This window comes from Uloborus diversus, chromosome 1 (genome assembly GCF_026930045.1).
Source record: "Uloborus diversus isolate 005 chromosome 1, Udiv.v.3.1, whole genome shotgun sequence".
NCBI classification, from domain to species: domain Eukaryota; kingdom Metazoa; phylum Arthropoda; class Arachnida; order Araneae; family Uloboridae; genus Uloborus; species Uloborus diversus.
This window is the reverse complement of record NC_072731.1, coordinates 92,387,236-92,410,689: the sequence shown is the minus strand read 5'-3', so window position 1 is coordinate 92,410,689 and position 23,454 is coordinate 92,387,236. Positions and strand designations below refer to the sequence as shown.

The following is a 23,454-nucleotide window of genomic DNA, read 5'->3' as shown; positions in this document are numbered from 1 at the left end:
CACTTTAACGAGAGTGATTAAGTAGGTTTCTATCACATAAGTTTCTTATGTGCACAGGTAGAGGTAGCTGTGTTGTTGAATAATTGTCGTTTTCCTGATGAGGTGTCATTATGGAGTTTCGGTGCAATTTTTAAAAATATTTTACACCGACAGCCCTTTTAATGAGGCATGGAAAATAACGGATGAAAAGTGATATGGTGGAATTGTTAAAATTGAATTTTTTACAGTGTGTGGCAAAATGCAGATAACTGCTTGTTTTTAAAACAAATCATTTCCAATGGAATATTGAAGGCTAGGAATAAACGCACTAAAAATGAATAATGTGCATGCATGTACACCTAAAAATACCGAAAATGTGCACTTAAATTAAATGAATGAGTTGCCAACGTTTAATGCACAGAAATTGAAAATTACAGCCGACACCTGTTTCGGGGTTGCAAGGAACCATTTTTTCAATGCAAAAAAAGTGTGAGCTTTGGGATGAAAAGTCATCCGAGAAAAGCAACACGGTTTCAGAGTATAAATAACAAAAATTGAAACTAACAAAACAAAAATGACAAAATTGCACCTATAGCGAAGATTTATTACAATAATTTTAAGTTTGGTTGAAAGTCCCATTTTCATTAAAAAGCTCACTACATTTTGCAATGAAAAAGGTGCTCCTTGTTACCCCAAAACACGTATCTGCAATAATTTGCAATTTTTTTCCATTAAAATGTTGGTAATTCATTCATTTAATTTTCAAGCCCAAAAGTATTTATTCGTCATGCACAAAAATGCATAAAATGTTTCACTTATATTTGTTTTTCTTATGAACAGAAAATATGCAACATTTGAATTAAAAAGTATTTCCTTCCTCCATTTTTTTACATTTTATTATTGAAGTGATACAAATATATTGGGACAACTATTCACACAAAAACGGGTATACTCAGCAATTAGTGTTACTAACGGAATAATCTTTTTACTTTTCACTGGCTTCTGAAACGAACAGTGTTTACTTTAAAAATGCCTTTCCTTAGCCATCCGATTTTTTGTTAGTTGCGAGAAAGAATACAATATTTGTCTTTTCATTTTTTAAAGTTAAAAAAATGGGACATTAAATCTAGAAACAAGTAAAAAATTTTGTAATATGCATTTCTTATTTAAGAATTCTGTGTCATGCATTCATATGCACTGACACTTAAGGACGCCAAAATATGCTATTGCATACGTTTGAAGTTCTATTAATGACGTTTTAATTACAATTCTTAACCGTGAATAGTGTTTTTGAAAAAAAAAAAAAACATTTTAGGTATTAGGGCAAAGATGTTAGTTTCTAACTGACGTGTGAAGGAGAGGATAAAAAAGAGATTTACACCGTCCCACATCTATAGATCATAATAAATATGAGCGACAGGTTATATTGCTCTTACCTAAATAGTTTTCATTTACGTACTTTTGCACAAATTATGGAGTTCTGAAAAATGCCTTTCCTTAGCCATCCGATTTTTTGTTAGTTGCGAGTAAGAATACAATATTTGTCTTTTCATTTTTTACAGTTAAAAAAATGGGTCTTTAAATCTGAAAGCAAGTAAAAAATGTTGTAATATGCATTTCTTATTTAAGAATTCTGTGTCATGCATTCATATGCACTATTGTTAAGGAAGACAAAATATGCTAATGCATAAGTTTGAAGCTCTATTACTGACGTTTTAACTACAATTCTTAACCGTGAATAACGGTTTTGAAAGAAAAAAAAAACACTCTGGGTATTAGGGCAAAGATGTTTCTAATTGACGTGGGAAGGAGAGGATAAAAAAGAGATTTTCACCGTACCACATCTGTAGATCATAATAAATATGAACGACAGATTACATTGCTCTTACCTAAATAGTTTTCATTTACGTACTTAGGCACAAATTATGGAGTTCTGAAAAATGCCTTTCCTTAGCCATCCAATTATTTGTTAGTTGCGAGTAAGAATACAATATTTGTCTTTTCATTTTTTAAAGTTGAAAAAATGGGTCTTTAAATCTGAAAGCAAGTAAAAAATGTTGTAATATGCATTTCTTATTTAAGAATTCTGTGTCATGCATTCATATGCACTAATGTTAAGGAAGACAAAATATGCTAATGCATACGTTTGAAGCTCTATTACTGACGTTTTAACTACAATTCTTAACCGTGAATAGTGTTTTTGAAAGAAAAAAAAAACACTCTGGGTATTGGGGCAAAGATGTTTCTAATTGACGTGTGAAGGAGCGGATAAAAAAGAGATTTTCACCGTCAACATCTGTAGATCATAATAAATATGAACGACAGATTACATTGCTCTTACCTAAATAGTTTTCATTTACGTACTTTTGCACAAATTATGGAGTTCTACATTTAAGAATTTTAAACTCAAGTAAGCACATTCTTCTTTTTTTTTTTTTTTTTTTTGTCAAAAGATGTAACACGAAAATTGTTAACATTTTCTTTTGTACAGAGAAGCTTTAATGTTTGGATAAAAACATATTTGCATTTCTTTTTTTTTTTTTCATTTTATTATTGAGGTGATACACTCTGTATTTATTTGTATACTCTGTATTTATTCACGGAATTACGTTTTTATTTGTCCCTTTACTTTAATACTTGTTTGCCCTTACGTTCGACGTTTGACTGGTTACTTTGACTCGTTTTCATTTTTGAACTGCAGCTCAAATTAATAAATTTAACATTCACGAATTTTACACTTAAGTTAATATTCATGTTTTTTTCCTCTAACTAAGATGTAGTGTTTTGAAATTGTGAACGACATTGTTTTTGCGCAGAAAAATTTTAACATTGAAACAAAAAAAAAAATATTGTGTGTGCTTTTTTTTTTTTTTTTTTTTTTGTGAATAATTTTTACTTGTACTTATTACATCATTTAAAGAATTTCTTTTAAATAAAAACGTAAAGCTCGATTAAAATTTCAAAACAATCAAAAACTTACAGTTGACAAAAACTTTCCCACCAAACAAAAATTTCTTACCTAGAAAGGCCATATTCATAACACGATTCTTAAAGTCTGTCTCCTCGTTTTCATTTGCGTCTTCTCTTATCCATAGATAACATTTACTTTCTCCCCCATTAGAAAGGAAAACGAATACTAAAGAAGAACACTTTCAAGTAGTGTTTCAGTTTCCCTTCAACCTACGTTAACCCAGATTCCAGTTTTCATGACCGCCCATTTGCGTTTGCTTTGGAATTGGGACGATTTCATCGCCAAGAAGTCAAATCGGTGGACCCTTCTTTTCAGTTATCTCCCATACCGATTAATAGCATATAAAATTTCAAATGGATTTTGTGGAAGATTAAATTGCATTGTTTTTTTTTTTTTTTTGTCATATTTTTCAAAAGCTATTCAAAAGCTATAAAAGAAGAATTCACGGAATTGGGTCCGTTAGCATCAAAAACACATGTTTGTTTTAAACTACACTAGTACAGACTGTTCTCATTCGATAACTTCTTGGTTTGATGCTTTTTGAGAAAGTTTTTAACCTTTGTAGTCATTTTTTTTTATTTTGCTGTATTTCTCTTTTATTTCAAAGTGTTTGCTCATTTAAACATATTTTGCATAATTAGTGAATACAAGCACCCAGACACTGAATACAGTTAAGATTTTTCTCTCTCTCAAATTTAACTGCCCGTTTCATGGTGGTTTTAAGTTGTTTTTGTTAATTCTTTAGCAGACTTTTTTTTTTTGAGATTTTTCTTTGTTCTTTTTAAATAAATTTTTGGTGAGGAATTGATTCTGAATGAAAGCTTATTAAGTAATTGGGACTTTTTCCCATTATTAAAATGCATAATACTATTAAATATGAAAAATTATTTATTTAATACTTGAAAGCGTTGTGAATATAGAATTAAAATTGAGACAGAAATAATTTCACATTTTTGGATGGCAGTGTCTTGAACATTTTACTGAATTTATTTTTAATATTTATTTATTTTCCTTCGATTTTTTTTCGTAGGATTGTACTAACACTTTCTTTATTTTTATTTATTATCATATTTTTATTGTTTTGTGCATTAGGGCGTGGTCATAAGGCATCCTTGTGAAAGTTTTCTGGTTCACGCCAGACCGAAGTCGGTGGACTTAGATGCTGAAAATCAGCAGCAATGATTGTGAGCGGCGCAGATGCTATGATTATGTGGTATGTTAAAAAATCCTTGAGAATTTATTTGGCTTGAATGCTTTCGGCAAAATTGAATTCATAGTGTTATTTGAATGTTGGAGCCACATGCGTCCCTTTGGCGGCAAACTGGATTATGAAATTGTCAAGAAATATTAATGACAAGTCTGTGGAGAATGCACTGCGTCCACAAATGGAGGAGATTTGATTCACATCCCTAATAAGAATAACAAATATATTAATTTATGTCAGGGTCCTTATGTGGAATAATTTAAGAACGCTTTTTTTTTTTCATAAGATTTGAAGACTTATTTTCAGTATAAGCTATAGTGTACGACTGCATAATATGCTGTACTGGTTCAACTGTATGCATCCATCAAATAATTCCTCCTCCTAATTTACACGGAAATCATATTTGAAATTTTTTAAAATTAATGAGTTTGAAGCGTAAAATTGAACACAAAAAAGTTTATAAAACATTGACTGCACAACAAACTAATCTGTCTATCTAAAAAAACCCCAAAAAATGAAATTAAATAATAATAATAATAAATAAATAAATAAATAAATAAATAAAATGAATAAAACACTTTTAGTTTTTACACCGATTGCGCATTTTTTATTCTAAACTTTGTTTAAATTTTTTCAACCAAGGTATTCCAACCCAATGGTAAGTATGGATTGCTATTCGTATTAAAACCAAGCTAACAAAGTTTAAAATGGGAAATTTGTCTATGGTTGTTTCGAGATGTCATCTTTATCTTAACAAACGACAACAATAAAACAATAGATGGATGTTATGTTTTCAGTAGAAACCAGAACAAAAGAGCTTACTAACATTCAAATGTCTTCCGGCAATATTTTCAGCTCTTGTCGATGCCCCTTTATAAACTATATTCATTGAATATGTAACAAATAATTTTCTTCCTGAAGCAGATAAGTATCAATAAAAGCTTCAGTGAATGCTTTGTTTCATAAGTAAGCAAACTTCCGGCAGCATGCAATATTCTTTCAAACCGATTGTTTAATTCGAAATAATGTTTAAATTGTGGTGTTAAATGGGTAAATTTTAAATGTTAAATGTTTGAAAATTAGTTTGAAATAATGTTACATTGTGTGTTATTGATAAACAAAAGGGAATTCAGGTTGCTGAAATTTTTTAAACTTATATTTCAAAAAGGTAAAGGAAGAGATAAATTTAACAATGTAACAACTTTCCGAAAGTAACTCAACAAGTGCTAAATCTGTTTTCTGTGTACTACTTGGAGATTTCCTTGATCTATACTAAGCCCGCTTCAATGCAGTATACGTTTCAGTAAAAATACAATTCTCTTTTAAATATGAAGCTATAAACTTATTTAAAACTACAAACAATAACATTGACTAGGAAAATAAAGTCAAGAGCTATTATTTTCTCTACTATAATGTTTCGATTATTACTTAAACCAATTTCAACTATAAGACAAGCTCAAACTCAAACACTAATTATTCTTAAAATCACTCAAATCAAGTTTTTTGCCCTACATCCCCAAAACTTTAGAAAAAATGACAGCACATGGAAGAGAGTAATTATATTTACATTTGAAATAAAGTTATGAAAATTTAATGAAATATGAACATTTAAAGCAGTTAATTCCTTACTGCAACTGCTCTCCCACTTCTCGAGAAATTCTTCTTATTGTAAGTTTTATAAGTGGTACAGTTTCTTTTCCGTCACAGTATTTGGAGAAATACTTAGTCTGAACCAACCCTTTTTTATTTGGTTATCTTTTATCAATTTTTTATCTATTTCTATCTTCTTTTAACTGACTATAGAAGACGCATTAATAACGCATGTAGCTAATAATGAAATAAATGTCTTAAATTACATGCAAGACTCATTGGCTAGCGTTGAATCAGTCCACCTAAACCTGGAGTTTCTAGGATCTAATTATGGAGCAGCATTTGCTGCTTCCAAAACCTGGTAGCAGAGATGTTTGTTGTGACATCCGAGTTTATTTGCTTGATAGGCGTTTCCCTGGTTTTTCGCTCATCAAACGGAAAAAATACCAAATGTTATTTTTCAGGAAAATAATATTCCATCAAAGTGTTCTGAATCTTCTTAAGATGTAAATGATTTTTTCTTTACCTGCACTGTGTAGCGTAGTGACACTCTTGATCCATAAAATACAAAATCGATATAAAACATCGTCCGAAAAACAGTAAACTTCGAAAACATTAAACTGCGAAAAAACTATTCTACTCATAATTTCAAAGTATAATTCTCAATGTTATTGCAACAACGTTACATACTTTGGTTGTTGTTCTATCCAGGCCAACTTATCACCGCTACTTTGATGCCTGAATGTACGAGTGGATTAAAATATTGACAAAGTGATCGCTTTCTAGCTTTTCTTTCTTAGCAACGTACTACTTAATGCAATGTCCAGCGAATGACGAAAGCTAAACCAACGATTAATGTTAACAGAGAATTGATGGGTGTTTTAATAGTTCAATTTCGCCGGGAAAATGTTTAATCCCATGGTTTAATGATTGGTAGATACGGGTCACGTGATTATTTTAAATTCCTGTACAATAATATATAGAACTGATTTTGATGTAAAATTTCATTGGAAGTTTTGCGTTACGTATTTATTTGCATAGAAATTTGAAATTCTTTCAAGGACTACAAGGGTTTTGTAAAATGTACTCTCTTTGAAACGCAGGCGTCGGAAATTAAAGCTAAATATTTAATGCTATTCAAAAACTGATTAATTGTAATCAATAATATTTTTTCACCATTTATCCATCTGAAATTATATTATAGCTCAAGCAAGAAAAAAAAAGATGTTTCAATGCATTCAAAATTTAACAAAATATTTCAATTTGATGTGAAAGTAGAGATGATAGTCTGTTGGCGACGTTTGTGATTCTGAAGACTTGAAGGTAACTGTGTGTGACAAACATTCAGGGGGGGGGGATGCGTTCACTTCCGGACTAGTCTGCATATTATTATTTTTCCATCATTGCTTCATATATTGTAATATATTTAAAATATTTCGATTCATAAATGCTTTCTTTCTGTGATATTCAGTATCAATTAGAAATCTGAAAACGTAAACAGAAATATAAGCAACATTACACATTTCAATAACGCAGAGTAACCACCAGGCAGCAATATTTAAACATCGTAAAAATTTTATGAATGACCACTCCTTAAATCCTATATCGAAATTAGGAATTTTTGTTAACAGAATATTAAAACAAATTTATATTTATTTTTCTCTTTCTCTTAATTTTCTTTCTCTTTTGGGGGAGGAGGAAGGAGGATTTTTCTTATTTGCTATGTTATCTACTTGAAAAGAGTTTTTTTTTTTTTTTTGTCTTTTAGAAAAAAAGGTTTTGACCACTTTACTTTTATTCATTACGATAATTGCGTACGTTTTCTGCACCATTGACAGATTATTTTTGACGATTATGAAATGTATTAATGGTATGCTTTTGAAAGAATTGTAAATTTTAGCATTATCAAAAGATATATTGAAATACAAGGAAAAGAGAACATTTGGGAACACCGAGGAATAAACTATAGAACATAAAAATTTGAAAAGAAAAAAAAAAGATTAATAAAAAAACTTTAAAAAACTGGTTGTAAACTTTAATCGTGGAAACTAATTTTTAAAAATCAATTTCAGCTTTTTACTTCTTTTTCTATTGCTGTTCTGATCTACAAGTGAAATGACTCATGTCCTTTACTTTTAACCATTTTTTCAAAAATTGTTTCTTCTTCTTCACAGTACAAAAAACATCCAATTAAAAAAAAAAGCCGTGCAGCAAAATTTCATTTCACTTCCACTCATAATTAACTACAACTTATTCACGTCGAGCCTCCTTCAGCACCACGATAACATTGTACCAAATCATTAAACCAGCAACAAAAACTTATCACAGAACGCCAGGCAACGATTTAGATGCAAACCAACCAAGCATGAAATCCAGTTACAATACTTGAGAAAGAGAAGTATAATAAGAACACAAAAACCCTCCACTTTCTCCGGGTTCAAAAGTTCAATTCCTTGAGTCCGGCTTCCGCAGCTCTCCTTTTATTCTTTCTTATTAGAAGTTGTTGCTTTTGGTGCTTACCGTTTGGCTACCTGATTGCAAACTGCTTCAGAGGTGAAAAGGGGTAAGCGGATACCAGTTGTGAGCCTGGAATGCTAATGATCCGTGTTCGATGATGCATTTTAATGAAGCGTTTCCCTCCGCTTGGTTAGATTGTTGAAGATCTCATTTCGTGTTTCGATTAATCACTCGACTGATGCTTAATTTGAAAGTCAAGAATTAGCCAAATGTCAATAGATTGAGGGTTGGCTTAGGTAAAGGAAGATTACATTGCTGATCGATGAAATCTTCGACCCCAAAGTTAGTCGTATTTCTCCATGTAACATTTGACATTGTATATATTTATATATACTCCTCTATGGATTTATTGCCAAAAACCCTAACTGAGTTAATTGACCAAACTCCCTTCACGTTTTTTTTTTTTTTTTTTTTTTTTGATAGTGACATTCGATGATTCTGAAACAGTTGCGAAAAAATGACAGTTAGCTTAACCAACAAAATGATCCTACCTTTAAAAAAAAAATCGGAAGTGTGTTACCTACAGAAAAGAAGCGAACTCAAACCATTGATTAAAAAAAAATATATGTTCATACCAGTATCCAAATTCTATCAATTCTTCCGGTATTCTATAAAAATGCTTTTCTAATGTTCTTAACCACTTTTGTTGTATACAGGGTGTTCCGTTTAAACCTGCCTGATGGAAGACCTTTATTTTCGAAACCGTTACTCATAAATGTTTACTTCCGGTTGCAAAAATGTTCAAAATCAGATGCAAAGTTAAGATATTGAAAGTTTGAAGCAAAAATAAAAATGAGCTAAAAAATACAAAATTTAACTTTTTGTACCCCCCCCCCCAGGTCCCCTAACTAAAATTTAGAGAAATAACTCAAGGAAATATTCGAGTTTAAGGTTTTAAGGGACCATACAAGAGATGAGACTGGAACTTTCGGCTTTTCAGAGGAATGTCTCGTGGTCGAAGTAAATAGAATAAGTATTTATATTTTTCATTGCAATTCCAAAATAAAAGCAAATGTTATGCCATGATACGCAAAAGCACACTATAAAACCTCGAACAGTTTGAAAAATCGCACTTTATGCACACACATAATTTTAAACCCTTGTTAACCGCTATATTTTCCCCCAAAAGATGATATTGATGGCGAGTGTAAAGTGGTATAAGTCACAAAACGCTGCGTTTCATAACTCGGTGAATAGTGGTCGTACTAGTGTGAAGATTTTTCTGTTGGAATGATTTTTCAATGGAGAAAATTTTCCTAAACATAAGTGGGGGGACCTGGGGTTCGTATAAAAAGTTAAACTTTGTATTTTTTTCTCATTTTTATTTTTACTTCATACTTTCAATATCTTAACTCTGCATTTGATTTTGAACATTTTTGCAATCGGAGGTATACATCTAGGACTAACGGTTGCGAAAATAAAGGTCTTGCAGGTTAAAACGGAACACCCTGTATATTAACTCTCTATAAATTGCAATTTTGATTTACTGTTTAAAATACTTTTTTAACATTGTATAAATGGTTTAAAATGAAGGACCCGCTTCGATTTCGATATAATATGGAAATTGAAGTTTACGAATTGAAAATTTATCAACAGGTAAGCACTTTAGCTTAATTTCATATCACATGATTGCAAGTGAAATTGCACAACAAAAGTAGCAAAGAAGATGATATTTATAAATGAAAAAAAAATTGTCCTTCACATGACAAGTAAAACTAGCTGAAACTAGTTAATTCGCTTTTTTATACTTGCCGAAGAGGTAAATGTAAGATCACTAAGCTTTAAATTACAACTTTTTTTTCAACCCCATTTTCAGACAAAGATGACGCCTACACAATTGTTCAGAGACAAGCTGAACTCGCGCAATCCTCATTAGCAGTTTAATTTCAAAAAGTACTAAAAATAAGGTAACTAAGTTTACTTCCACTTACCCTAAATTTAACTTCAACGATGATGACGCCTACACAATTGTTCAGAAACACTGAACACGCAGAATCTCTTTGTTACTGAGCCTTCACTCACCAGAGTTCACTCACTCAGTTTAGTTTCAAAAAGTAATACGAGTGGTTTTACTAAATTTGTTTCTAGTTTTTCAAACTAAGTTTGCTTCCATATTTACCCAATGTTTCCTCTTACCCCAACTGGTCTTACGTGCATTCTTTCAAGATCAATATAAGCATCAAAAACTAAGTCCTAAAGGATTAATTTTCACTGACATGAAACAAATCTGAAATCGAAATGAGTTTTTATCGCAAAATTTAATGTTTCTTACAGACAGTAAATTACATTACATTTTATATATTGCCGTCAATTTAACTGACAATGCAGCATTTCGATCTTTACGTCGTACTTTACCTGCAAAACACAAACTTTTGGAAGTTATAATTTAATGGAATTGCTACAAAAGTGAGTTACTCTGGGGGAAATTGCAATTCAAATATTTTTTAGTGTCAAAAATAAATATCAATTCTGCAGAAAAGTCTCGGTTTCGTTGTTTTTCAGTTCAATAACATACCCCTCCACCACTTTTATTAAATTCCATCTTCGCAACTTTCTCTTCGAGCACACTTCCTTACTTTCCCTTCTCGCATTCTTCTGTTCCATTGCTCTAGTACATTTTATTCCGACATTCTCCGAGATTACTTTTCTTAAGTTTCTATTTCAGAACGTTTTATTCTAGTGATCTTTAAGTTTTCTAAATCACAGACTTCAATTTGATCTCGTAAACTTTTTCGGAAATTGTTATCTTGGTAATAAAGCAAAGTGTATCAGCTTAAGTACACAGGAGGGAACGCTATAACGTCTTTGATTCTTTCCTATCTTTTAATGCAGTTTTTTCCTTTCCTTCAATAGCAACGTTCAGACTCTAAGCCTGCTTTGTTTTTGTATTGCTTGATTAAAATTTTGACTTTCGAAAGTAGTAGGAAATTGCTGTAAAGTTCTCAAAAGAAATTATAATATATATTGCCATGGTGAAACGTTCACCCATCTTTGAAATTTATTTCACGCAATATCGATTAGATAGTGATAGTTTGAAGTTTCAATATCATTTTTTACTTCTTTTTACAAAAAAGGAAGTATTGTATTCGCGAAAAAATTTTCACTCAAAAATCGCCCTTAATTTCCATTTTGCTCACCCCCAAATGAATGTTGAGTTTTTTTTTCGATTCGACCACATGCGGAAAAGTGCCTAAGAATGTATAGACACGCGAAATATCCATTTTGACCATCACCGAGGTAATTACAACGACTTTTCTCGTGACGTCTGTATGTATGTGCGTATGTGTGTATGTGCGTATGTGCGTATGTGCGTATGTATCTCGCATAACTCAAAAATGGTATGTCCTAGAAAGTTGAAATTTGGTACATAGACTCGTAGTGGGTTCTAGTTGTGCACCTCCCCTTTTGGTTGCTTTCGGATGTTCCTAAGGGGGTCTTTTGCACCTTTTTGGGGGGAAATCATTGTTAATATCAATGCAAACTTAAGTGGTGTTATAATTTGGTAAACACTTGGTGACGTATCGCCAAGCTTTTGGTCGCCAAGTTTTTTCGCCAACTTGGCGACGATTTTTTTTTTTTTTTTTTTGTGCTTCTTATAAATTAATTGTTCTCCTGCCAAATATACCTAGCCATTCCTGATTTGTTATTTTATAAGAATGAGATTAAAAAAACATATATTCGGCTCAGTGGTGACTCTTTTTTACTTCCTTTTACAAAAAAGGAAGTATTGTATTCGCGAAAAAATGTTCACTCAAAAATCGGCCTTAATTTCCATTTTGCTCACCCCCAAATGAATGCTGAGTTTTTTTTTTCGACCCGACCACACGTACGTATGTACCTAAGAACGTATAGACGCTCGAAATATCCATTTTGAAGTTTCCCGAGTTAATTACAACGAGTTTTCTCGTGACGTCTGTATGTACGTATGTGCGTATGTATGTCGCATAACTCAAGAACGTAATGTCCTAGAAAGTTGAAATTTGGTACGTAGACTCCTAGTGAGGTTTGGTTGCGCACCTCCTTTTTTGGTTGCATTCGGGTGTTTCTAACGGGGACTTTTGCCCCTTTTTGGGGGGAATTCATTGTTAATTTCGATGCAAACTCAAGTGGTGTAACAATTTGGCGGACACTTGGCGATATATCGCCAGTCTTTTGGTAGCCGTTTTGTTGCCAAATTTTTTCGCCAACTTGGCGACAAATTTGGCTATTTTTTTTAAAATCTGGTTTTAATGTAGCCATTGTTGGTGATATTTAGAGAGTTAGAGAGAGAATCACATTAAAATTGCAATAATAGAGAAATAACATTAAATTGGTGTAAAAGGAAGTCATGTGATGCACACATCAGCTCGTTACCTTTTCTGATGCAGACTTGTTTTTTTTTTAATTTTTTATAATTATTGTTAAGTGCACTGATATACAGTTAACTTCTCTTTTATGAGAATACGTCTATTATATTTTGGTTACTCCACATTAACTGTAAGGTTAATCATTAACTGCCACAAAACCTCAATTAACATAAACTCAAGAAATTAATACCTTTGTGTCAAAAAGCAGCCTAGTAACAATAAAAAAAAATAAAACAATGTGATAAGGTTAAAAAAAAAAAAAAAAGCAAAAATTTTGCTGGGACATGCTTTGGGGGTTTCAGAAACTGATTTTTCAGTACAGAGAGGTGTTAGTTTATGAATTTAAAGCCACTTTGAATGAGATGAATTTGCAGTCCTTTGCTCACAATGTTATGCATTAAAAAAAAAAAAAAACCTCCCTCCCCCCTTGAAACCCCGAATTTTTGCAAATAATATTTGCAAACTTGTGCTTTAGGGTAGTTATTATTGAAATGAGCGTAATTCAAAATGACATACTTATTAAGCTAAATGGCGGTTTTTTAATGCAACGCAGAAATGCTCTTGGATATGATGCCATAACTGTGCCAAACACACATCTAACGTTAAAAAAAAGTTTCTAACTTTTTTCTTTGCTGCATTTGTGTTTAGGTTTTTGCTAAGTTGTTCTACGAGATTTAATTGAATTAAGTTTATAATAAAGTTTGAATTGCAGTAACCTTTGATCCCTGCATAATATATTTTAAGATCCAAATATTTAATACGAACATATCGTCCCAAATGATATTTCTTTGGATGAATATACAAATCATTTTTTTTTTCAAGGAAATATTTCAAGAAAAAAATGCAACATGAATGGAAAATAATATTCAATGTTGTATTTGCTGCAGAACTGCTACAAGACCTTGACACGAAAGGGGGAGAAATAAGAGAAACACGAGAAAGGCAGTGAAGGAAAATCCCTCTTTCTCGTTTCACTTCCCAAGTTATTTAACCCTTTCCATCGCCAACAATAACCTTTCAGTAGCGTAATAGTGACCCGGAACAATAAAAGTGACCTTCGCGAGACTGGTTCCGCTTCGCACTGTCCAACCTTGACACAATGGATTACGGGAGTTGGCCCCGGATTTAGAACTTTTAGGAAAATAAAGAGTTTTGAAAACAAAGTTGAAGTATAAGAGGGGGAAGTGGCTTCTGATTCAGAAGCAGTGCTTCGAATTAAAAGGGCAGAAAGATTGATGAAGGAACTCAAGGACTTCATTAGCATTTTCTTTATGGGGCTTATTTGCAAAATGATACTAATGACTCCTACAACTAACATCCTGCAAAGTACGCTGCACGCACCTGTAGTAAATAATAGGAATAAATTCATTCAAAGAACAATTTCTCGATAAATGTTCAAATGGTAATATGTGATCTTAAAGTGTCTTAAAATCATCTCAAAATCACGACAAAGGACATCACTAACATTTAAAAAAAAATAATAAATGAACAGAAAAACTTGGCACCAGTACGACCAGAATTCGTGGAGATATTCAAGTCCAAAATTCTTTGGGACCTATCTGAAAATGAGATGGGAGCCCTATCAGAAGAACACCAATTACGGAAAAAATAAAAACAAAATTATGTAATTCTCATTTGATCAATCTTAGTATTTAAGCATATATTAATGATTTTTATTGTTATTGAATAAAAAGATATGTTTTATTATGATAAGTATAAAGTTTTTACAAAAGGTCCTTCAGTTTGAGCAAAATAAAATTTGTTAAGCTGCTATATGGTCACTGAAAGCCACGAGCGTAAATTGATATTGGTCACACTGTTTCATATCTGGATGAATATTGGTCGTACTAGTGTCAAATGTTTTGTGTTCGAATGGTTTTTTATGCCAATTACTTTGCTAAATATGAATGGGGTTCATGGGGGGGGGGGAATCATGTATAAAGTTAGATTTCGTCCCTCCCCCCACTATTTATTTATTTAGTTAGTTATTTTTTTATTTGAACTTTGAATACCTTAATTCTGCATCTTATGTTGACTCTTTTTGAACTGGAAGTATGTATCTAGGACTAACGGTTATGAAGTTAGAAGTCTTGCAGGTTAACCGAGGTCAAGCTGCTTGATATTTGAATGATGTACATCTGAATCAGTCGTTTAAAACTTTCACTTTTTACGCTTTTTATTGATTTTTACATATAACCTAGCTTGCCCCAAAAAAACCTTATATTGTGAAAGAATTGCTTCAATGATAATTTAAGATTCTTAAACGACTTCAACTATATTGAGATGACAACAGTACTTTTATTTTTTTTCCTTATTTAGAAGAACCACTTTTAAATCAGTAATTGTTGAAAAAAAGTTTCGATTGCAAACATAGCGTGCCCTGTGCTTTCATTTCAGCAACATACCATTGGGATTCTTAGCTTCACCACCCTTGTTTCACCATGCCCAAAATATCTTTTTCACAAGTTTCACTTTTAGTTTCGATGTTTTTGGTGCCCAACCTTTTCCTGTCCCAGGGCTGGACCTTATTATAAAATAATTTTTGCAGTTCATAAAATGTCCTTCTAAATAACATGAGAAACTATGGAAACGGAAAGAAAATTACTAACTAATAATAGTTGTTTTCAATTACGTGATGATTATCATATGAAATGCAGGCTTTTCAGAAGCTAAACTGTACTCGAATTGTAACATTGAGCAAAAATACAGGCCAGATAGATCAGCTTTGCTGGCCGTATGTTGCCCACCACTGTTTCAGACTAATATATATTTTCGACATATTCTATTCGTAATGCCGCATAAGCCTCAATGAAAAAAAAAATTTTTGAAAAAAAAAAAAAAAATAGAACCGACTTCAAAATTGCTCTAAAAAGTGAAAAATAATTTTATTCTTCAAACACCATCGATAATGCTTTTAAACATAATTTTTGAAGTTGGCGCAAAAACAAAACGTAAAATCCAGTGTAACCATGCTTCGTTCATATTTTTTTTTCAGAAAAGTATCCAAAGTTACGAACGAAACATTTATATCTCTATTCAAATATGCTGTCATCAATGCATAATGTATGTGATAGTGAAGAAACTGGGCCTGGTTAAATTTATAGTCGTATTTGAGTTATGGCTGTGAATGATTTTATCTATCGTTTTTGCGCCAACTTAAAAAATTATGTTTAAAAGCATTATCGATGGTGTTTAAAGAATAAAATTATTTTTCACTTTTTAGAGCAATTTTGAAGTCGGTTCTATTTTTTTTTTCCAAATTTTTTTTATTTCATTCTTTTTAGTGTAAATGTAGGTATTTCAGAAATAATAAGAAGTTACCATCACGAAACTTCACTTTTTTTTCTTAAAAATGCTCCATACTAAAAAAAAAAAACTATTGACACGCGTTAAACTTTAAGCGATTGGCACTAAAAACTTATCTTTGTTCCTCTCTGGAAATCATGCATAGTTAGTTTAATTATAACCATTTAAGTATTACGTTTTACCTAACTAATTTACATTCCACAGCATCTAAGTTGATCATGATGCAGTCCTGTATTTTCTTACTTAGCCCCGATCATCTGTTATCGGCATAGATGATAACGATAAAAATACTACAGAGTTGTTGAATCAACCCTAATGGTAGCATTGTGAAGGCTAAGCAGATCCTAATCACTGCATCACCTCGCTTCCAGGTTAGGTTTACCCCTATTATGGAGCAATAGCACTGAAGAAAGGAAGATTTTGATAATTCACATAGGGTTACTATAAATCAGCAGGGTTACTAAAATAAAATTATTTACTCCAAAAATGAGACGACAGCACCACATTCCCCATTATCGAAATATCCCTTGAAGAAATTTGATGCTTGCTTCAGAGAAACCTTCATTCACAATTATCATTACAATTACTATTAATGTTACTGTTATATGGCACCAAACTTTTATAACAATGAGTTTCATATTGTCGCGTAGATGAAGATAGAGAAGACAATGTGAAAGCCAAATGAAGCGAATACTCGTTAGTCTCAACTCGAGATCTTTATTCAGAACCACGAATGAACGTTACATCTCCTTATATACAACTTGAGAAAGTGCTGGAACTTTCCAGGCTTGGAAAGATACAGAAATTAATAGAAGATTCGAGAAAATACGGGAAACAGTAGAAACGAAATTTTAGTAAAACTCACTTTGTCCCAGTCGGGATTTGAACCTGGGTCGCTCGTGTGGGAGGCGAGAATTCTACCACTGAACCACTGTTATCCACGGATGAAAAGTGCGAACTTCACTACAATATCATTTTAATCATTTAATAGGGAAATTGCATAAAATTTACTGTTTTTTGCCCATAACTTTTTTTTCTAAAGGACAAATATGGTCAAACAAAGTAATGGGACCTAAGTTGAGCCATCCCCTATCCATTAAAAAAAGAATCATCAAAATTCTCTTACCCCATTCTGCTCGCCAACTTACTCCATGACGGAGCAAGTATGCAAACTCTGCAACGCTTCACAAAAAAAAAATCTTTAAAAAAATACACAAAGCATTGTAATCCCAAAACAAAAATACGACTTTATTGCTGATACTATGCCGATTATCCAAACAATTAGGTAACGTTTTTCCACTTCGTTTACAATCTTTAAAAAAATATATTTTTAAATTTCGCCAGCATGGCCCCGTCTCCCCCATTTAGGTTAGAACCACAAGTCGAAAAAAAAAAAAAAAAACAGTACGATATAACGTTTTATAACTTCAAATCACAGAAATATATCACACTAGTTAATATATGAATACAATAATATTTTCGATTAGAATTATTTCTGATGTTCCCGGCTTTGTGTGTGGTTTTCATTTCTATCTCTCTCTCATTTGCTATTTTGTCTTCATTTTCAAACCACGTTGACAACCAAAAAGTAGTATTAATATCTATGCAGTTATTACATTTGTTAAATATTTAATTTCTCAGCGATTTCAAAAGCAAAGTGTTTTGGCAACAAGTGATTTAATATAAATTTAACATGTATTTCTGCTTAAAATATTTCATGTAGAGAGCAAATAGGGAAATATATCTCAGCTAATGTTAGACGCTAAGAGATCAACAACTATTAAATAAAAATGTTTCATAATAATTTTAATACAGGTCGCGACTCCCTGTTGCTTTACGTCTTTCCAACCTCTTTAAATAAAATAAACTAATAAAACAGAATCAAAGTCCCTTTAACGACGAGGCCGTAAGGATTGAAGGGCATTGTTGCTGGAAAGCATCATTAAAAAGGGCACCGAAAGGAAAGAAGAGTAAGAAAGGTAAGCGATTAAAGGAAAAAAAGAGTAAAACTGACGCTTAGTTCCGGATTCGAAGCCTTCGATGTTTACGGATGCAGAAAAGAAGATATCTCTCTAGCGAAAGTGAAGTGAATCAAACACGAGTTTAAGTGCTATCCTGGCTTGTTCGCATTTTTGACTCTTGATAGAATTAATAGCTATTTTTCAAACTGAAATATTTTTATTTTTTTAAACACTTTTATTTGAAACTGTGACCCCGAGATGAAATCTATGCAAGATGAGTATATTTTTCCTTCATATTTCAAAAGTTCACTGTCCTGGGAACTTTACAAACATAAATAAGGCTTTTATAAATTTTTGCATTACTAAATTAAAATCATTGAAAAAAACTTTTTTTTTCTTCGAAATATTTTTTATCAGTACAGGGGATTATAAATACCCTGTAAAACTACGCGTTAATGCATATTTTTAAGAAATTCATCCTAGAACTGAGTAAGAATATTTTACATGGCGGCGATACATTATATGTTTTTGTTCCTTATAATATAATTTCATGCTTTCCCGTTTAAGGGTTTTATACACCTCTAAAGTTTAAAATAGAAAAATCTTCAGAAAACGTTACATTAGTAAATATACTAGCAACAGTTTTATTGAGAAAGTTCAGCGAAAATCAACTCAAAGAGTTTGAAAACCATTGAAACGCTGCTATAGCAAAACTATAGCACTAGTTAGAAAAATTAAAAAATATGAATAAAAGAAAGCATCAGAGAAACATGGGGAAAAAAAAGCACTTAAACGCTTTTTTAAAGTTTTAAAAAGAGCAAAGGAGTTTTTAATATATATATATATATATATATATATATATATATATATATATATATATATGTAACAAGTAGGATCGAAAATTTGAACCAAATCTTAAAACACCCTTCTTCTTTATTAGGTGGTTACTAACAAGGGCAGGAAAGAGAGCTATCGTTAGAGCTATCCCGGAACTTGGAAAGTATTGAAGAGAAATAATGGAGCTAACCCCACAACCATCCGTGACGCCAGTGCTGGACATAATAACGGACCTCCCTCTACGATCGCCACCCCCCTCCTGCTCCCTTTGAATTGTTAAAATTTCGCTCAACGACGGTTTGAACTTGTAAACCTTTTTTTCGCTTAATTCTATTTAAAAATTCATATAAGTTTATGAGAGATGAGTTACCTTACATATGAGCTATGATTTGTCTTACAGTTAGCAAGATATTTAGGTTAAAAACTACTGAATCGACACATAAATACCTATTTATTGAACGTTCAATCATATGAGAAATAGTTATATGAATATTTAATTTTTGTTACTAGAAAAAACAAAAAAAAACTTATTCGTACGTGCTCGTATCATTATGTAATTGAAGTTGAGTTCTAAAATAAATGATAAAACAATATATATATATATATATATATATATATATATATATATATATATATATATATATATATATATATATATATATATATATATATATATATATATATATATATATATATATATATATATATATATATATATATATATATATATATATATATATATATATATATATATATATACGTATTTATGCGTTATCACTGAAAGAGAAGTTGTGCTACTTTGAAACAACACAGTGAATTGCTTTACATTTTTTTACTATCTTCAGGTATAAATGATGCATTTATGCTTCTCCAAAATCAAATTCCACTCGAGACAGTGTGAGATAGTCAGTATAGCCGGGACGACTGTGACAAAAAGCGCTTATTGTCTCTGTGATGTCACGGAGGCAACCCATGACTTAAGTCATTTTTTATTCATGGATGAACATTGATGTGTTTTTCGGCGGGTTCCAAGCATACAAAATACCTTTTCTACTGCTGTGGTGGGTACAGGGACGTAGGAAAAATATCTCATAGCAATGCAAGCATGTAAAAAAAAAAATATATATTCATACTTCTTTTTGTAGATGAAATTGAGTATTTTTTATAGGATTAAGTTATTTGGCTAGTCCAACGATTTACAATAATTAAGGCGAGAATATTTAGTTTTGGATAGGTTAGTATTAGAATGTGAAAGTGTGTTTAAACTAAAATTGAAATACAGCGTTTTATCAAAGCTGTGTATCATTATTTTCTCATTGTTAATATGACTAAATCTTGATGACTAGATATGGAATCCAAAGTTAAAAGTAGGCCTAAGCTATATAATTAACCGGAATTGTAATTTATCATATATTGAGTTCAGCGAAAATGTTAAAGAAATAGTTGGACAAAATATGGTATTTCCTTTTCCCTTCAAATCAGAGACCATTAATCCGTATTTCTAAAACCACATCATAATATTATTCTTTTTTTTTTAGCTTTCAAAATGTGTATATTAATAATTACTCCATCAAAAGGTATTCCAGTCTATAATTTAGAACTTTTATTTGAAATATTATTATTATTTCTCTTTTTTTAAGTTTTGGTAATGATTCAAGTAGAAAATTATTGTATGACAAAGGTTCTATTTTTGATTTTAAAAAGTATTCATTAATTCATTTTCACAGATGTGTTAGTAAAAGAGTGTTTAGAAATATAATTATCACGCAAAATTCTAGATATTGAAAAATTGCAACAATAAAACAAATCTGGAGACAGCGATTCAAAATTTTACTTCAACCTTAACTGAGAACCGATATACAGTGCATCTCACCGAACATTTCATTTACAAGCTAATGAAAGAGTAGCGGTGGTCTTTTTGTTTGTTCCATTGTTTTCCTCTTGCAATTGAGTTCATTTTTTTTTTCTTGTAGTTTGAAATTTGTTATGAAAGTGTTCTAGTTAATTTTTGTCATGCTTGTATTTTGGACTTCCGGTATCCCCTTTGCTTTACTCGAGAGATGTCGGGGTAATAGTGTTTTTTTTAAATTTAATACGCCATCCCTTTGTACACATTCAACAGTGTTAAATTTAACAAATTATGGGGCGACGTATGTGAAAATTTACAAGCAACCCACATGGGTAACACTCAATTTTTATATCTACTGTGCTGCGTTTTTTAGGCAACTTCGCTTGCAGCACTCACGAAATATCTCAAGGTTTTTTCCTGCCCTTGTTAGTAACCACCTAATAAAGAAGAAGGGTGTTTTAAGATTTGGTTCAAATTTTCGATCCTACTTGTTACATATATATATATATATATGTAACAAGCTCCATGTTAGCTCCATTATTTCTCTTCAATACTTTCCAAGTTCCGGGATAGCTCTAACGAAAATTATTCAGTTATTGTTTAAATTCATGAAATTTATTGCTTTATGCTTTTGCGCAGCATATTTTAACAGTCTGCTGTGCAAATTAATATTGCTTGTAAAAAGTATTTATATGCTCATAATGTTCAAGAATAATGTATTTAACATATATAAGGTTGATTTCTGTTTAAAAAATATTTTACATATAAAAAATTGGCTCGTGACTCTGGTAGAAATATTAACTTGCGTCAGTACCAACAACCTAAATGTAGATTAGCTATATTGCAGGCCGGTATACGAAGGATTAACATTCCTATAGATACTGATAAAATTTGATGTGGCCTCAGAGTCACAATAAGCAGTAGAGTAGAGAGTTACCTTTTTCTTTAAATGTCATTATTCTAGTTTTCTTGTTTACTTGAACTTTATCCCCCCCCCCATATATAATTTTCAAAAGTTTTCCTGTGTGGGGAATTTTGAAAAATTTCCCACTAATGTGTATGTATGTACAATTACCTACCCCCGATTGTCTGCTATAGTTGTTGAAAATAGTGCTCAGGTCAAGTTTTTATCTTTATTTGACAAGGAAAGGTGTTTAAGATCTTTATCATTTTTATAGCATCACTTAATATCTAATGAGTAATTTTATATGACAATCAGTTCTGCGCATTTAGAAATATAGAATTGAACTAAAATGATCCCTCTTGCTATTTTATTTCTTAAGACACGGGCATAAGAAGTAGGTGAACACCCGAAATACTTTTTTCAACAATATTCATTGCATTTTTCTAAAACTTTATAAATTATTAAATATGACATAAAAACCGCATATTGACTGCTTATTTGCTGAAAAAAAAATTCTATAGGCTTTTTTTAATAAAAAAGTCATATTTTTAACAAAAAACTACCATTTCCTTAACACTTCCCGTGCATACACTTTTTCATAATTTTGAAACTTTTTATGTCTATCTCTTCGGTGTATACTAGAAAATGATATGACACTCCAATTTTTAAAATAATTAACCAAAAACAGGTTTTTATGGATATATGTTCGCAAAATTCTCCCGAAAAACATGCTTTTTGCCCCCCAAGTTTAATTGAACATTATTTCAAAACCGCATATTACATGCACATTAACTTTTCGAAATTTATAGCACAGTAATATGTTCAATGACCATTTTTGCAAAGTTTCAAATATAGAGTTAGTATTTTTCCCCTAGAGCTGTTGGCGTCAATAAAAGTTTTGAAAACGTGGTTATGAGAAAATCAAGAAATAAACAGTAAATTTTATTTGCAAATCAGTGCATTTGATTTTAGTAAATTTTTTTTAGTTTTCTCAATAATTCATCGATTTAAAACACAATTGCGGATTTAGATAAAAGAACACTGGGGCTCTCTAAATTTTTTAAAGTCTCAAAATCGTTTCTTTTTTTTTTCTTTCTTTTTTTCGAAAATTCGGGTGTTCTCTTACCTTGTCCTTTTACTTTTCATTTCAAAAAGAGGAAGAAGTCAAGCGTAAAAATAACTTACCCATTCCTGCTGGTAAGTTTCGTTCCCGTCTATTAAAAACCAATAACATCAGAAAACAGTCTACAGTCAGGTAAGATACAACTTCACTCTGCGCGCTAAGCGGAGATGTGCCCCCTGAAGCAAGTTTCACCCAAATAAGCCCACTCCTACTTTCGTCCATTGTTGTTTGGTTGTTGAAGTGCCCACGTGTGACCCTTGGGCAAGACATTCACAAAGCACCGCCTGCTTCATTCCTCTCCCTCCCCCTACTTGTGCGCTTTGTCTTTCCCCAATTATCCTTTTCTTTCCCCTCACCCTCTGAGAATTTACCTCACTTTAGCTGCTCAGGCTGTTTTGGCGCGGTTTTTAAACTTTAGAAAAGTTGCTCAGAAAGAGAAAACTCCCATTTCTTTCACAGAAGTTTCAAAAAGGGTTTTTTTATATTAGCGAAAATAATAAAATAAATACCAAACGTTATCTATATTTGTTCATTTATTTTAAACATATTGTGATACCAGCTGCATATTGAAGACGTTCTAATATATTTGTTCAGAATAACTGAAGTGTTTCTTTCCCCTTTAAAGTTAATCAGAATCCGGCATATTGACCTACCGTATTTGAAGATATCGTTGTGTACGTTATAAAAATAGATAGTACATAGTACCCTGAGCAAAGGCTGAAAACTCCTGTAACACTTCCAAAACAGAACGGGATAGATTACGGGATTGGAACGGGGTAGAATATGAAGTCAAAATGACACCAATATGATTTTGAGTATAGCATCAGAGGTTCATTACGATTGCAAGAGCTTTTTTATCCCTAACTA

General features: G+C 31.6%; 1 protein-coding gene across 1 annotated transcript in view; it reads right to left on the bottom strand.

Moving 5' to 3' along the window:
* The window catches only part of LOC129231358 (uncharacterized), a 76,066-nt gene extending 53,336 nt beyond the window's left edge, over positions 1-22,730 (bottom strand). The window contains exon 1 of the mRNA XM_054865689.1: positions 22,650-22,730. Coding sequence (XP_054721664.1) covers positions 22,650-22,698 — 49 coding nt within the window. The 5' untranslated portion in view covers positions 22,699-22,730. The remainder of the gene's footprint in view (positions 1-22,649) is intronic.
* Positions 22,731-23,454: the final 724 nt, after the last annotated feature.